Consider the following 17095-nt stretch of genomic DNA (forward strand, 5'->3'; position numbering starts at 1 on the left):
TAGGTACTACATTGTTGTTTTTAATTCTTTTAAAATGTAGATAGATATGTAAGCGGAACTTCGGTATTACTATTAAATAAAAACCCCCATTGTAAATTGTTGTATGGTGTTTAATTTAGGGGTACACTACCCCTCGCCCTTTACATCGTTACTATCTAATTTTTACAAGTATAATATAAGCATTATTTGACATTGTAACCTACGAAATTGGTTAACGATTACTACGTTTCATCAAAGCATGAAGGTCTTATAATTAAGAATCAATACATAATCATTATTGTATGGTGGTAGAAATGATTAAAAAAATTTGTTTAATTTTAACTAGCACCTACACGTGACTAGGTCCGCAAACTTTGGATTTAAGCGAGCGATGTCACCAAAGTAATGTAAACACAACTAATAGGTGTACCTACTTGGAAACTTTCTTTCGACGAATTGTAAATACGAACATCACAGTTTAGCAGTTAAGGTCATCTTTTTTTAAAGTGGGATAATTTTCATGTAACATAATTCCTTGTACTCTTCGTAAATTGCGAGGTTAGACATACACAAACACGTGCAATAATTATACAATTGAACTGATAAAGAGAGTCTACCGGACCGAACAAATACAAACATTTTCATGGTCTTTAGGGGACATTACGTTTTAACATAGCCATGACATAATTCATTTAGCCGTATCATCCCAACGAGGTTGGAAACGCAGGATTTACGAAAATCACGCTTGCGGTTTCCTTAAAAACTGTCAATGTTATTTTGGGTCATTGAATAGCCAGTTATATCAAGGAAGGTTAGTTTCTTTACAAATGGTACCATAAACTTTGAATACTAATTAATGAATTGTTACACTACCTACTTGTATGGTTTCATTATTTCCTTTTAATAGAAGGCCATTAATCTTTAATGTAGGTATCGTAAATCAAAATGACTACGTACCAAATATGTTCCTTTTATTTTTACATTCTCTTAATATTGCAAATAGTTTAGTTAAGAAATTACAAATTATTTCATGTGAATTAGAACAAATTTTGCAACTAAAGCAGGCTTTGTCTGCTCTGAAGCAGCCTGTCCAAAGGGCTTTAGTTGTCACTTGTCAGTGCAGTGGATAGATGACCGAAAGTCGGCCCAAAGTTTTTATTGAAACAGCACAAAATGACAAATAGACATTCATTGAACTACATAAACCCTTTCGCAATATCGCTTTTAATTTTCCTTTAATTACTGTAATGCACCAGAATATTGTGGTTTTTTCTCTCCCATCGTCGCGTCGGTTTTAAATAATAGCGAAAATATTATCCTTCTTGTAAAATCTTCGCCCGGCGCCACACACACGATTTCCGATTATATCTGCTTGAGCTCCAACAAGTTAGCCCCCGCAATTTAAAAAAATGTGTAATGACAATTTTTATATAGTGCTAGGGTTGTGCTAAATTGTGCTGATCCAATTTTAATTTGTGCTGATCTGGTAAATCCATTTTTCTTGAATTGAAACGCGGGGGCCAATTTAACTCTCAACCCCCGCAGGGCCGTAGCCAGAGGGGAGGGCAAGGTGCTCAGCCCGCTCTTGGAACCCACGTTGCCCGCTCTTGAAAGTTGCTTAATATGACCAGGGGTAAATGAGGCCGGCGGGATACCGCGAACTTCCCGGTGGGCCGTTATGATCCACGAGCGCTTTGCGGCTGGCAGCATCACTCAAATGAAAACACAAAACAGAGATAGAGCCAAGCTACGCCACCACTTCCAAGGAATTAATTTAAGTCCTCGTGTCCATCAATAAGATCTCGTTAAAGGCTACCACATTCCCTTTGTCGGTACCGACCTCCGACGTCCCGTTCACCCGCAATTCGTATTTTGGTGGATTTTGATAAAAACCCTCCACAAAATAGTACTTAATTTAAGGGGCACTTCTCATAGCTCCAGCTTATATATTAGCGACACGAGAAAGAGAGATCGCGATTCGAACTTAAGAAACTTTTAGGTGCGCACAATCGGAACAAAGCTGTAGAAGAAGAAGGAAAAATCACCCCGTTAGTACAACACGCTTCGGAATGGCTCCCAGATGTCGCCAACCGTAGCATGTAGTAACTTGTTAATTACACGAGGCCGGTAGCACTCCTTGTCTTCCTCCAAGCGTTTTTCTACAGACCCGCATTTGCTGCCAGCCAGCCGGCTCAAGGGATTAAAAGCTACCTTTGACACAATTTGCAAAGATGCGCTAAAAATGAAATAACTATAAGGATATTTAAATGAGTAAATTGGAACAAAATTGAGAATTTCTATGTTCAGACTCTTCAAATCAAGCCATTGAATCTATTAAAGGTAGATTTTCACAAAGTATACAGATTTCTGTATGGATCTTTCCCTTTTAAATTCAAATACTTTCTTCTGATAATAAAAATGAAGTATTGCCTAATAATCTACTGGATCCTCTCGGGGGCAACCACAATTGCGATTTCTTGAAAAAAAATGTATAAAAATTATCAACCGTCCACCGCATTGCTTCCGAACGATGCAAATAAAAAACAAAATGTAGATGATTTCTCTAAAAATGCCGTTTGTGGTAGTTGTCAAAACCTGTTTTAGATGCTGTTATAGTGCGATTACCAGTAGAATTTATATCAAGAAACATTATAGCGAATATTCCAGAAATTCCGAGGCGCCATGAAAGAAGAAGAATCGGCGATAAAGAGCGAATACAGATGTGATGCAATTTTTCCGGGAAATACGACGTGTATGTTAGAGAACATTCTAGAATACTCGGGACCCTCCAGAAAGAAAGGCGTTTGCTATATAAGCAAATCGAATTGCGTTTCTATCAGTTCCAATTTCAACGCCGTAGTAATGAATAGTTCGCGCTTATAATTACTGTTATAAATTAATCCATTTTAAGAGTTACACCTTATTTAATTGATTCTTATTCTTTCGCAATGCTGAAATGTATAATTCCGATTAAGGAACAGATTGTGTAACAATAATCATGTATGTTGTTGGGAAATAATTATCAACAATCAGTGTTAGAAAACGCATAAATGTTTAAAATTAGGGCGCATTGAGTACCCCCTCCCCCACCCGCTAAGTGGGCCGATATATATTTCACGGACTGGTTTATGGTTCCCCATCCACCCCTGAATATGACTCAATATAGCTTGCTCGTAATGATGATCAAATATGAAAAAAAATCCTCTTGGAATTCGGTTTGTGTACGAATTACTTTCTCTGTACATGGTGGTCAAATTCGGTTGTTAGTATGCGGTAACACAAACTATAAGCACCTAATAGAATAAAAATGACCTCACAGATCGAGAGGTGTAATTTTTTAAGATGTTAAAAACCAAACTGGCATACAGTCTTTCATTCTTGAGTTGTGGGCAAAAATTGCATTTTTCGATTTTTAGATAAAAGCCTATAATGTATTTGTTTATTTTATTGGAAATGTGTTTATTACAATTTGATGGTTGCGTAATCTACCGTTTTCAAAGTAAGTATACGGGGTCAAGTTAAAAAGTTATCGGTTATCTTGAATTGAATCCATTTGAAAAATGCAGTTAGGTGCGATAACTTTTTTACCTGACCCCGTAAACTTATTACAAAGAAACTTTTTCAATAAACACATTTCATATAACTGTATTTTCCAAGAAAATCGAGGTTGTACAGCGGGTGGTGTTTGTGCGGAATACGGCAAATAATTATTTCGTCCGCCCGCTCTTTATATTTATACGGCCGCTCTTGGCAATCAATCTGGCTACGGCCCTGGCCCCCAGGCCCCCGGTTTTTTTAACGTACAAATTCCACTACTACTTTAACTAGTTGTCCTCGATGCATATTGGATTGTGCTGGTCAATTATTCGAAAATAGTCTTACGGTACACGGTAGCTCTCGCACCAAAACCTCCGGGGCCAAATTAACTCCTAGCCCCACACGTTTTTTACAGATATGGAATAAGCAATATTGGCAATCAATTGTGCTCGAGACACATTGGATTGTGCCGTTCAAACTTTCGAAAATAGTCTTGCGGTACACGGTAGTTCTTGCATTCAAATCTCGGGGGTCAATTTGACTCCTACCCCTCGCGTTTTTCACAGATATGATGCTTATTACGCTTGTTCCATTTGCTTCTTGATTAGCAAAAACCGAGGCAAAAACTCAAACATGAACCTCAGTTTAAGCGATCATTTTGGACCAGACACCCAAATCTAAACCTTAATTTGATTTAGGAAACGGTCAAATGCATTAATATAGCAAAACAAAATTGACTCTACTGAGAGCCATGGTTATTATTTTATCTATATAAATAAAAATGAATGTGTGTCTGTCTGTCTGTCTCCTATGCTTTTCTAAACCGTTCATCCGATTGCAACGAAACTTTGGGAAATTATTCTATGTAAATAAAAATGGTATGTTTGTCTGCATATATAAATCGGGAAAAAACGGGATTTTACGTTATACAGTCTGAACCTTAAAGGAACGCATGCGCATTGCCCAGCACATAGCTTTCTAATTTGTAGACCATTTTTTCTGAAATTCCAACTGAAGAATATTGCCCAACAGAACAAATAGATTACAAAATAACGAATAGATTACACAATAATGAAATATTATAAAATTTCAAAAAAAATTATGGAATATTATATGGCCTTATATGATTATATTTGAATAAGAGTAAGTAGTGGCTAAGATTTCGAAAATGATGGAGTTAAAGAGATCACATTAACATAAGATTTGTTTGAGCTCTTTTACATTGGAAAAAACAAAGTTGTCTGAATGGTTGCCTAGGCACTAAAATGTCTATTTAAAAAAATATATAGGGGCAGTTTTCCGGCGAATAACTTCTATAAAAACACCACTGCTGCCTGATTGCGACGGCTTTCAAGAGAAGTGAATTGACATCATGTATTAAAAAATAGATTGCGCATGCGCGAAGTCAACTTTTTATTCGAAGACTTTTTCTAAAATTTTAATTGAAGATGAATTGGAATCACACGTCACAAAATGGATTGTGCATGCGCAAAGCCAACCTTTTTATTTGAAAGCGGATTTATCCGAAATTTTAACAGAAGGTGCTTTTCAAATAGGTAACGGTTCATCATTTTGGTGAAATGGCTGAAACAAATTTGTTTGGGATTTTTTTCGGAAATAGTACTTTGTGTACCAAGGCGGGAAAGTGGTCGTTTTCCGGGGCGAAGGAAGATATGGCCAGACGAGGCCCGGAAAACAACTTTCGTGCCGTGGTGCACACAATATTTTTTATCCTATACACTTACATTTAAAATTACTCCCTCAACAACGTCCAACCGCAAGCGCTTGCATTAGAAGTTGCTTTCACGCATCAACGCGCAAGCGTTTGTTTTGTTTATTTCCACGTTTCCTGCTGACTACGCGACCAAAATTTTACGAAACGGTGCAATCTAAGTGGACCCACGAGTATATTTTTTACTCTTAGATTTACCCCTTTCCCTTTTATAATACAGTTCAACGCAAATTCAAATTCTAGCGCGCTTGCGGTTGCACAGTGCGGAGCTCACCGAAGGAAGTCACGGTGCAACAGAGATGCAAGTGTATAGTTGACATTCCCGGCATTTCACTGGCGCGTGATTATTTCCTTAGAACGGGATTTAAGGGGTTGTAATTAATACCAGGCGCATTTGAAATTATTACTGGTCTTGTGTAGTAACAAATGTGTTTTAAAATTAAATGTGCGTTTTCAGAGACAAAATCACACCGGTTACATTTTAAATCCTTCGCAGGATCCATGTCTTGTCAAATGTTAGATGCTTTTAAGACTGGATTTATGCTTGGCGACGAAAGCGCAATGGGCAAACTTTAAATCCTTGATAATCTTGTATGTTAAAAAATGTGTTTTATAAATAGATTTATTCATTCATGGCAGTCACACTGGACACCTCGCTGGACACATTTGAAATTCGTGGTAGCCTCTTCTCTTATGTTAAAATGCTACTTATTGCGGATAAGCGGTGTTCTACGTACAGTGCAAAGTACATCTCGGTGTTAAATGTGTTGGCACAGACTTCCTTCAAGTTTTTAAAGTCACTAGATATAGAAAGTACCGCAATCATCCGCCATTTTTGGGCAAATTTGCTGCCAACTGAAAAAAATTGACAAATAAAATCTGAATAGCTGTCATTTTTTATAACCTAACTTCATAGTACTGTCATGTTTTACAAAAATGTATACAGATATCTCCAAACAGGTGGAACAAACCCTAACATTAAAGTTACTAGAATCTGGTAACTTCCGCCATTTTTGGGCAAAAATCATGCGTTCTCTCTCTAACACACGAGCCCAATGGATTGCGGTACTTTCTATATTTAGTGACTTTACAAGTTTTATTACAACCGCGCCATCTAGGTTACATAAGGCGTATTTTTTTCTCGCCTAGCCGACAAAATTGAATTTTCTCGCTCCATGCGTGCAATTGTCTTCTTTCGCGTCCTCACACCAGCGACGGCGCCAGGGGGGGGGGGCCTGGGTGGGCACGTGCCCAATCTGTTAAACAGAGTGCCCAACTGCCCCTGCCTCAAATTTTGACTTTTTTTTTAATTTGTTTTAGAGAATAATCGAATAAGTAAATGTTTAGTTACGGTATGCCACTTTTTTTTATTTGCTGAAGAATGTACAATGTTGGTGTCCACCTTAAGAAGATTGGGACCAATTGGTGCCCACCTATTTCAGAAACCTCACGCCGTCGCTGCCTCACACAGGCGAGAAAATGTAAGTTTCTCCTTGTATAGGATAAAAAGGCTATTAATGTGGAATTTGTTTGCGATTACTTTTGTAACTTGTTTTGTGTATCAACGATATGCACATTTTATGTTGTCATACAGCAAAGTGATTGCTCTTTTCAAAGATCTTAAAAAACATAGTCATTGCATTTGAAAAACAAAAGTTGCATCGGTTCCCAGTTTAACCGGAAGTGATGCCTGATATGCGATCGGATAGATCGTAATGTCACATGAAATTATACAGTGCGTAAAGCGATGAGATATACAAGAGGGAATTTTTGTTTTAAATATTGATTTATGAAAAAAATTTATTCTTCATAATATGTTTTGCTTGCTTTGAAAGTACCAATAACGTTTCGATTATTTGTGGTTTGATAGCAATATTCTATCTTAATTATAATGTAGAATGATAACTTTCAATAAAAAAATTAATTTTATTATTTTTCCAGATTTCTATAAATAAATTTTAGATTATCGAAACGTTATTGGTACTTTCAAAGTAAGCAAAAAATATCATGAAGAATAAATTTTTTTCATAAATCAATATTTTAAAAAAAATTTCCTCTTGTATACCCCATCGCTTTACACACTGTACATATTATTATTATATTATATGTATGTATATTTGACAAATTTTTCATAAAATCTTAATTAAAGTCGCTATAGCCTTGAGCCCTCTTTTTGTAGAACAGACTGTCTTACCTAATAAGTAATATATACTATTTGAACTTGTACTTATTATTTAATTGTGTTAACTTCCTATTATTATCCAACGATTAATATGTACAGTTAACATTGAAATGATTCCCACAATTGTCTAATTTGACGAACGAGAAGCATTATGCACGCATGGTATATTGTACATATACTACATGCTAATTATGTTAATATAAATTGTGCCCTGTGTCATCAATGAATTGTACAAATTCCACAAATCCTTAATAAAAACAGTTTGAAAACAGTAATCAACGATGTACTTAATCATGTAGAAACGATTAACAAAACACGCATTTCCAAATTAACATATATTACTTACTTCTTGGAAACGAAAATTACCACTCTCCATTGTACTTGATTGTACGTTACGAAGACCCTATACCAAAGATCAGATTGATCTTTGCATTACTACAATTATTATAGCTCATTCTGAAGCCGTAAAGGTTCGTATAGCCGTTTCTCCACGAAGTTTGGTGAGTAGATCGAGTTTTTCAAATAAAATTCTTCCCTGATAGTACCATTAGGATCATGTTTATGCAAAACAAACTGTCGCGTAGCAAAGCAATAAGCACTATTTGCCAGCCAGAACTTTACTTTATTTGTGTTAAAAAGTTATTTTAAGTATGGAGAACGGTAAGGGATTTTTACCGTTCGAAGACAATTGTTTGGAGGAGGAGCGAAGCGACGACTCCAATTATTGTCTGAGAACGGTAACCCTTAACGTTCGACGTGCTTATAACATTTTTTGCGCGATCGAAATTAAAATTATCCAACCAATATAACTATGCACTAAGAAATTAACGAGCAGAATAAATCGAAATGTTCGAAGTGGTATGGTGTACATCACTAGGCAACCAGTTTAAATGTCAAAATTGAAATTAATAATTTCATAAAAATGTGCATGTGTCTGATGTAGTTTACTAGCTTTGCACTTCCTTTATGACTTTATGAGCGTCTTGCTATAGGAAACAACAGCACAAATTGTACGTTTAATGTACCTAACAATAATTAAAGATTAAATGTAATGTAAGACTGTTGATTTTTAAAAAGGCGTCGGTAAGTATTTTTGCTGTTCTGTTTTTAGATCGGTAAGTAATTTTGACGTCGTCGTAATCATAGCAACTGGTAAATTCTACGTACTGTCATGGAAACACCCATGGTAAATAGTCAGAAATGACCGATCGCGCAAAAAAGTTATTTTAGATGCATAAAATTAGAAAGAACCACGAAGTAGTAATTTATTCTATGGAAATTGATGTCGGGACAGTGCCTATCGTCAGGCTTAGCTAAAATACATACAAGTTAATATACAGGGTGTTACATGACCTCATGTAAAAAAAAATCGGGTGATAGAGGGGATCAAGACAAGCACTTTTCCCAAATAAACCGAAAGTCCAACGTGTTTCGTTTGGGAGCCACTCCCAAAGAAGTGGTGAAATTTGGATTTCTTCTTTAATTTTTTTCTCAGCAACCATAAGAGTTACAAAGATGGGTGGCGCGTCTTTGAATAGGTTTTTGGGTATTCCCTATCCGATTTTGAAAATTTTTTTCCGAAATTCCTACCACGAAAGGGCCCGCCACTAATTGGGGGTGCGAGAAAAAATTTTGATTTCGACGAAAGTTTTTGAAAATTCGAAAAAAAAAGTTCCGCTGCAATTCTTGGCTGGACAATGGAAATGGAAAGAATTCCACCAGTGTCAGCGTAACTTTGAAATCTAGTCGGCATTGACGTGCAAGTCGAGAAGTACTTTGCCGACCTCGACGAGGTTCGCAAAAGATGTCAAACAATTGCTCACTTCCAAACTTCAAAACAAGTTGGCAATTGACATATTACAACAGGTACACAGGTAACACTCTGTATTTAATATAGTTAATAGCTATACCTATTAACTTGTATAATTGTAAAATCCCTCAATAAATGACTGAGAAATTGTTAAGGTACCTATTTGAAAATTTCTGCTTTCCTTAACGCCTTGATTTAGTTTTAATTATTGTAGGTAAAATTAGGTAGTAATGGAACAAGTAGTGAGTTTTTTTCGTTGCCATGAATAGTTAGTCGTAGTAACACAAAATCTATAGTTTTGTATTGTCCGTCCGTCCGCGTGCGCTGTAACCCTTTTTAAAAGTGGCCGATTGGGTTAAAATTTGGTGTACGGGTACTTTGGACATTAAGGACAGACGCTATTGATTTTCAGGAAGCTGGTTCAACAGTAACAAAAGTTATAGGACTTTGAGTGAATCGGGAACAGGAAAAACTGGGCACTCAATATAATAGAAATCAACATATTTCATTCCCTAGGTCATGTATCGAGTTCGGACTTTCGGAATAATCATTCCCTATGACTCTTAGATGGGTAACAATTAAATATTATAGCTCTTCTCTGTGGTACAGGTCAAAAGTTTTAGAGCAAAATGTAGCCAAAATTATACTTTATACATGAATTTAGAGTTTTAAAAGGTTTCAAACGCATTATCTTGATGCTGAAAGAGTACATCACGTCCACATTTGATAACCGCATGTGTGTGATTCCAAGATGTTAAATTATTTGTCTGATGTCACATGGATTTTGATCAAAATATGTCAAAATCGTTATTTATGCACCAAGATCGTTAGGAAAAAGACTAGGGGCTTTATCTCAATGCCCAAGACATGAATTTGATGTATTTTTGGCGACCACGTGGATTTTGATCAAAACATGTCAAAATCGTTATTCTTGCACTGATATCGTTGGGAACAAGATTAAGAGCATTATCTCAATGACTAAGACATGAATTTGATGCATTTTTGTTAATTATTATGTATGATTAAAATAAATTGTCGTTAAAAGTGATTGTAATACTGAGGATCCTTCGATATTTCGTTGTATCGGTTTATTTTTATTGTGTGTCAGTATAGGATGTACTTATTGATACTAAATTAGGTATCAATTTATAGTCCACAAAGTGCAATCATGATCAGAATTTCTGAAAACTCACAGGAGATCTGGGTATATTGATTATGTGCTACAGTTGAGACAATTGAGGGACATTACTTCTCACCAAAACCGTACGTACATATACCTGAACCATGAATCACCATTTCACATTTGCATACATTTATCTAAACTAATGATTAAGCATATTTTATCATATTACCTTTCAAATATTCCACCAATTTCATCATGCAGTCCTACTGTAACTTGTACCATTGAATAAATCGACCAAAACTAATAGTTAATCTTAGAAATAAAAGATGGCACTTTACCGACACAAATCGCATAGTTAAGGGCGCCACGACGTTTTGTGCACAATCTATGTATGGAACAGGTTAATATTAAATTTTTCCAGCAACGTAATGTTAAATAGAATCCTTCACGCATCAATTCAGTCCTACACATCCCACTGAGTAAATTAATACATCCGCGCGCAACTTATAAAATGATAAGCTGTCGAAAGCGACATGGTCCAACCATATATATACTTCTCTTATATATATGGGTCCAACAAGGTAGGTAGGTAGGTACCTCTAACAAACGAATTCAAGGCAGAGTCAGGAAGCTCTTTTTTACTCATTACTGTTAGCTTTATTCATTGGCATTGTAACAAATCCACTCACTATTTAATTACTGCTGTTACGTTTTAGTATACTATATGGGGTATTAATTGATGTTTTTTTTAATAGTAGTTACGCGTAGGGAAATATAGGTATTAGTTCAGAACACATACAATAAGCCATTTACCAACAATACAGCAATGAATTTACTTCCTGGGTCGAACTATGTTCGTATACACTAGCAATTTTGAGATCTACATAATGGGCAAATTGGATAGCGCGGTAAATCTTTTGAATTTTTCAATTTAGACTAGAGCATAGGTTCCCCACTCAGGACTAACTGACATACAATAAGTACATGATTTCATAGAGCTGCTTTGCAATCTATAAATCAACTCCATAACTTGCGATGCGATAATAATAATAAAGAAAGTGTTGAGTTGTAACTGTTATTATACACATAGTACCTACCACGGTCGTATACACCATATATACAGTGAGTTTTTTTTTTAATGCGAACATAGGAGTTTGCATGCAATGTAATTTCGCTATGTTCGATTTAAAAAAAACACATCAATCTGTGAATTTTTTTAAAATGCGAACATAGGAGTTTGCATGCAATGTAAATTCCGCATGTTCGATTTAAAAAAAAACACATCAATCTATTGAGTAGTTCAAATGAGTAGTAGATACAATTGACAGCTGTCACATTTTTAAAAATACCGCCGTCCAATTTAATTACGAAATCGGTTAGGTTATTGCTTAGAATATCAAGGAGGACACTTCGAACATTTATTGTAATTGTTTTCGGTATTTATTTTCTTATTTTCTTCATTTATGTATTGAATAGATCAAATTAGTAGAATACCAGGTGCACATGACCTACAAATAATTGAAGGTTGGTTCACAATGAATTGTGGTGTCAGTGCGTGGCCTGTGAGGTCAAGTTATCGTAAGATTAAAAGCCGCTTTACATTAGGCAATTTTCGTGCAATGCAAGAGCAATGCAAGTTAGAGATACGTTACTGCGCATGTTCATACGCAATTCAGGTGCAAGAAAATAAATAGAGAAAGTTCTATTTCACTTGCAAGTTTGGCGCAAGTTCTAGTAACTTTTCTAGTAATTTTGTCAATACCACAATTTATTTGGTTTCGCGTGTGTTATTTTTAATAACCTAAAAATAATAGCAAGCGCCACCACATAACAAGCTGTAGCCAGCTTAATTTCCTTTTGTTTGCTCATACCTTATGGTCAATTTTATTAAGTTTCAAGAATAACCTTCTGTGTAAACAAACTGAAAAGTTTCAATTTTTGAAAAATATGTTGTCAGTACTGCAACACTTTTCTGAACTTGCACAAAAGTTGCAACACAATTGCATAAATGTAAAACCGTAATAAGCAATGCAAGGCAATTTTAGAATGCATAGCACAAGCCTTGCATTGCACTAAAATTGCCTAATGTAAAGCGGCTTTAAGAAAAATGTATCCTATAGTTGCTATGGCCTCACATGGCTTCTTTAAAAAAATCTTACCGAGATGCTCTTCATCATAAACACTATAGAGTTGCTTTTCATAGTCACCCAAGTTGCGCGATTTGGGAATGTGAACCGCGCACACCTCATAGATTGATGTGTTTTTTTTTAATCGAACATAGGGAAATTACATTGCATGCAAACTCCTATGTTCGCATTTTAAAAAAACTCACTGTATATGGTATACACAGGTCTGGAAACTCTGTTGTTTGAGATGAGGCTCTTAGGCTCGATGCACACTTGCGTGTTTTCAAGTCGCGTGCAAGCTGCGAGCAAGTCGCATGCGCTTAGCTTGTTTCTGTCATTACACATTGGAGCGGTTTTGAACCGCCGAACGCTGCGACGCTGCTAATACCTATATAAAGACGCATTCCCCAAGTTCTTTCCAAGCAAAATGGATGACTATCAACGCGTTACGTTTGCTTTCTCAGTGTATGAATATTTATATGACAATAAAGAACAACACGGGTTCACCACATGGTTAGTGCTCGTTCGTTTCCCTATTTCAAGATCTTCTCAGAGACGAAACGAAATTCTTGTCTTTATTCTATCATGGAACGGTCCTGATCTTGTGTCCGATATTTGTTGGTTGGTTCTTAATAACATCGCAGGTAAATAACTATGTGTCGACTAAGTCGACGTTGACTTCCATCGTGCGATCAGTGTGTACTCGTTGATTGCCTAGCACAGGCACAGACTGCTCGGCGTGTTGTGGAAACCGTGTTATGCGGCGGCGTAGTAGAAACTGGCGTCCTCCAAAAACAAGTCTAGTGCACGCTACTTGCAAGCAGCTTGCCCGCCGCGGTTCTGCTCGAGTGTGTACTGCGCAACTAGAGCCCATGCACTGCTAAACCGCCGGCGTTCGCACGCGGCTTAAAAACACGCAAATGTGCATCGAGCCTTACGTGTCGTCAAATTCGTAATCCTTCGCTTAGCTGCTAGATGGCGTGTCTAGGGATGTTGTTATGATTATTTTGAAGCGCTTATACCGGTATATTATGGTTACTCTTTGGTATAAGTATGCATAAAACATACGTCCCATTGGCACAGATGGTATATAACCGCGATAACCCAGGTTCAAATCCAAGCGTGTATACTTTTTTTTTCTATAGGTAGGTACTTCATTAAATTTATGCGACTTTTTGCATTATTTGAATTAAGAGGAATGATAATAACAGTTAGGTACCTATAATGTCACAATGGAAAAGATACTACGGGAGACTTAATTGAATACGGTAGATAGGATAGGTACATTCAATTGAGAAAATTTGCCCCGAATTATTCTCTAGTCTCTTTTATCCGATTCAAAATGCGCCGTTAAAACAACGTGCGCGATCAGCGGCAGTTTTTACGCATTTTACTAAACGGGAATTTCTTATGCTTACTTATGATTTGTCGCTGTTGTCCACTCAACGTTAAAACAACTTTTCAGAATCGCATTCATCGCAAGCATCCACTTTTCACGCATTTCCACATCTTTAGGCACTTTAAAAACAAAAGTTTTGTTTAACACTTTTGTACCGCCGTTTTAAATTTTGGCACAATGCACGGTTTCCTCATTTTTCTCAAAGCAGCGGTTTTATTTTTGCATAGTCGTAGAGATTCAAGGCGGCGGCGACAGGAAAAGTAAAAACTGCTCTAACGATAATGTCAAATTTTGGGGCCTACTACTCAGTCGAACAATGGCCTAATATTTTGAAGTTTGAAAAAAAAATTTATTATTCATGTCTAATGGTCGTTTGCACTCAATTTGTCTCAATAATCGTTGTCATGGATTTTAACATACGCTTAAGCTAAGCGCCGCTTAAATTTGTCGGTGCAAACGGCCATAAATAGCAGAACATGATGAAAAGTGTTCTTACTTTTGTGCGTTTTTCAGAGTACTCTTGCTATAAAATGGTAATTTTACTTTCAAGTACTCAGATCATGTTGTAACATATCCTTTGAAGTAAATTTTTAAATTATTTTTACTTTGCATACATTTAAACATTAATAATTATTGAAAAGAGAACTTTGTCATATTTCCTGCAAACGCTCTCAGTTTGCATTACAACAGAATCAACATCATTTGAAGGTGAAGTTAAAAGTACACCAGTTTCATCTCAAAGAGAAGGCAAGTATACTTCTTGATGTGTTCACTATAGGTAGTTGTCAATAAAACTGCTACAAAAACATTTATTACATTTATTTTTTGAGAACGCATTCCTACTAAGTATTTAAAATATCAAATGTCGTTTACGATTTGACAAAACTGGGAAGTTGGAGCTGCATCTTTACATTGTACTTATCGAAGTAGGTGTACATATTTTGTCTTGGGAAAATTCTAATTCAGCCTACCATCAACGTATTTTTTGTTTCTTTGTTAATTAAATTTTTATCTTTAAGATGACTAAGCAAATTTTTGTAATGATCTAACAGTATACTGAGTCGATTATTTGTTTGCTTTAGTATTTTTATCTCATTTTTTCTGTTCTTTTATTTTTGATATATTTCTTCATCTTGGAGATTGTAAATGTTCTTGTTTAACATCTCCAATATAACGAGGATTCCAAAGTCTCATTGTGTGGGTTTTTGTAGACTGAGGCCTAGTAAATCAATTCCTAAAACATTAATTATTATTAAGTATAAGAAATAAACATAGGGTCAATCCATTCCCAGCAGTCCAGAAAAAAATCGATTGGCAAAAGTTTGACATCGCTATCTCTGTTCGATCTCGAGTTAGACGAGAAACAGAGGGACAAAACCATTACATAAGGGGAATTTTTTTCTTTCGAAAAATTCCCCTAAAAATGACCGCCATTTCTAAACGGTAAGCAATAAAAAATTTAAAAATATACTTGGGATGCAATGCATGAAGGAGTTCAATCACTAAATATCAAAATTTTCTGAGATGGTCAAGCAACCAGTGCTGCACCACTTGTATGGATTGACCCATTAAAATTCAGGTATAAGTGATTTGTGTAGGTGATACCAAGGTTAATTTACAGATGGGGCAATTTATCAAATGGATTAATTTTCTTAATATTATACTGCGGCCAGGTGTTGTATCAAGATTCATTCTATTAATTATATACCCAATATTCATATGCAACTGCAATAATTAACCTCGGTCTACCCTACAAAGTACGTACATTTACCTTCTGGTAGCTTTCGTTATGCAGTTCTCTTTGTAGACGAATGAAATGAATTCCATTTATAATTTAAGTGTGATGCCCAGACCTGTAAGAGACTTCTTGTGCTGCATTGTCCTCTTCATCAAACTTAGATATCTTCAAAGTGCTTTGATCATTGATCATTTCAGAAGAATCCACTGAGCAATCCCTATAACAATAAATAAATTCATAACCAAATAATTATAATTTACCTCGTAATTTACTATAACTTACTGTTTTATAATGTCTTTATGATCGTTTGCAGTGCCATCCACAGCAAATTCTGTAAATGTTTCATATTTTAATACATCTCCCACACAATTGAGCAGTAAATTACAATTACTCTGCTCAGCTGCGTTTTCAGTAATAATTGTAGGTTTTTGCTGTATTGTTTGATTAAAAGTAAGCTGTTGTATGGAGTTAAACATTTTATGCCTACAAAACAAAAGAGATCAGTGCATGTTTAAAAGCAATTTATACTTACGCTTTAACTACCCTACGAAGATTTTGTGTTGGTACAGCAGTTCGAGTTAATGTTCTTCTATCTATTATTCTATCTACTTGATAGTCGTTAACTGTAAAGTGTTTCGAGCAAACTTTTGCATATGTACTAGTATTATCTGGTAACCTAAAAGCTTCCAACCAAAGTTTCCTACGATTTGAATCCTTCGGAAAACTGGAACAAAAGCAAAGCGTTTGTGATGTGAATATTTGGTGTAATTTTAATTTTGCAGTACTCTGTATAGTGGATTCATTTTGTTCACATTTAAAGGGATGCACACTATTTTATATTATATTTATTATTCAATGCTAGTATATAATCAAGAGTGTTTATGCAGCAACTAAAATACGTTATTAGGTACTATAACTTAGAAATTACGAAGGAGATATTTTGTAACTTACCCATGGAATGAAATTGCACTTTCAGTACTACTACGTTCACCACAAATTAAACATAGCATTTTAAACTTTCGGAAAAACTACACGTCTTATATTTTCTACTCCAAAATAACGAAAATATACAACAAATTACAAAACCTTGATCATAACAAAACACGGTAAAACGAACGGAAATGTCCGAAATAACACGAAACACGACAAATTTGCATGTACAGTCATTGACAAAAGTAATGATCGCCGAAAGAGTAAGGTCTATATGAGAGCAAAGGGTATACAAGGAAACCAGCGAAAATCATACGTATATTATATTAGCGTGCCGGTATGCGTTCCCCGTTCTCTGCGTTAGTTCGTCGGGGAACGCCTAGCTACGAAATGAGTTTAATTTAAATTTTCCACCACGTTTTAAGACATAAATACAATTTAACCGGAATATAGTTAAACAGACAACTAGGTACTTTCATCATACTGTAATGGTCAACTACAAGTGTTCAACGTGAAATATGAATGTGTAGATAATCACT

General features: G+C 35.7%; 1 protein-coding gene across 2 annotated transcripts; it reads right to left on the bottom strand.

Annotated features, from left to right (window-relative positions):
• Positions 1-15006: 15006 nt before the first annotated feature.
• LOC116165003 lies at positions 15007-16741 on the bottom strand. 2 transcript variants are annotated; one of them, XM_031479270.1, is made up of 5 exons: positions 16578-16741; positions 16159-16350; positions 15909-16109; positions 15654-15843; positions 15007-15122 (listed from the first exon to the last, which is right to left on the bottom strand). In XM_031479270.1, the coding sequence occupies exons 1-4, from the start codon at positions 16634-16636 to the stop codon at positions 15723-15725; spliced, it is 573 nt and encodes a 190-aa protein (XP_031335130.1). In that variant the 5' UTR covers positions 16637-16741; the 3' UTR covers positions 15007-15122; positions 15654-15722. The 2 variants fall into 2 exon arrangements, with proteins under 2 accessions (XP_031335130.1, XP_031335131.1); XM_031479271.1 differs by having other exon boundaries at positions 15097-15122; positions 15660-15843.
• Between the last annotated feature and the right edge of the window lie 354 nt (positions 16742-17095).

This window comes from Photinus pyralis, unplaced genomic scaffold, assembly GCF_008802855.1.
Source record: "Photinus pyralis isolate 1611_PpyrPB1 unplaced genomic scaffold, Ppyr1.3 Ppyr1.4_LG2, whole genome shotgun sequence".
NCBI lineage: Eukaryota > Metazoa > Arthropoda > Insecta > Coleoptera > Lampyridae > Photinus > Photinus pyralis.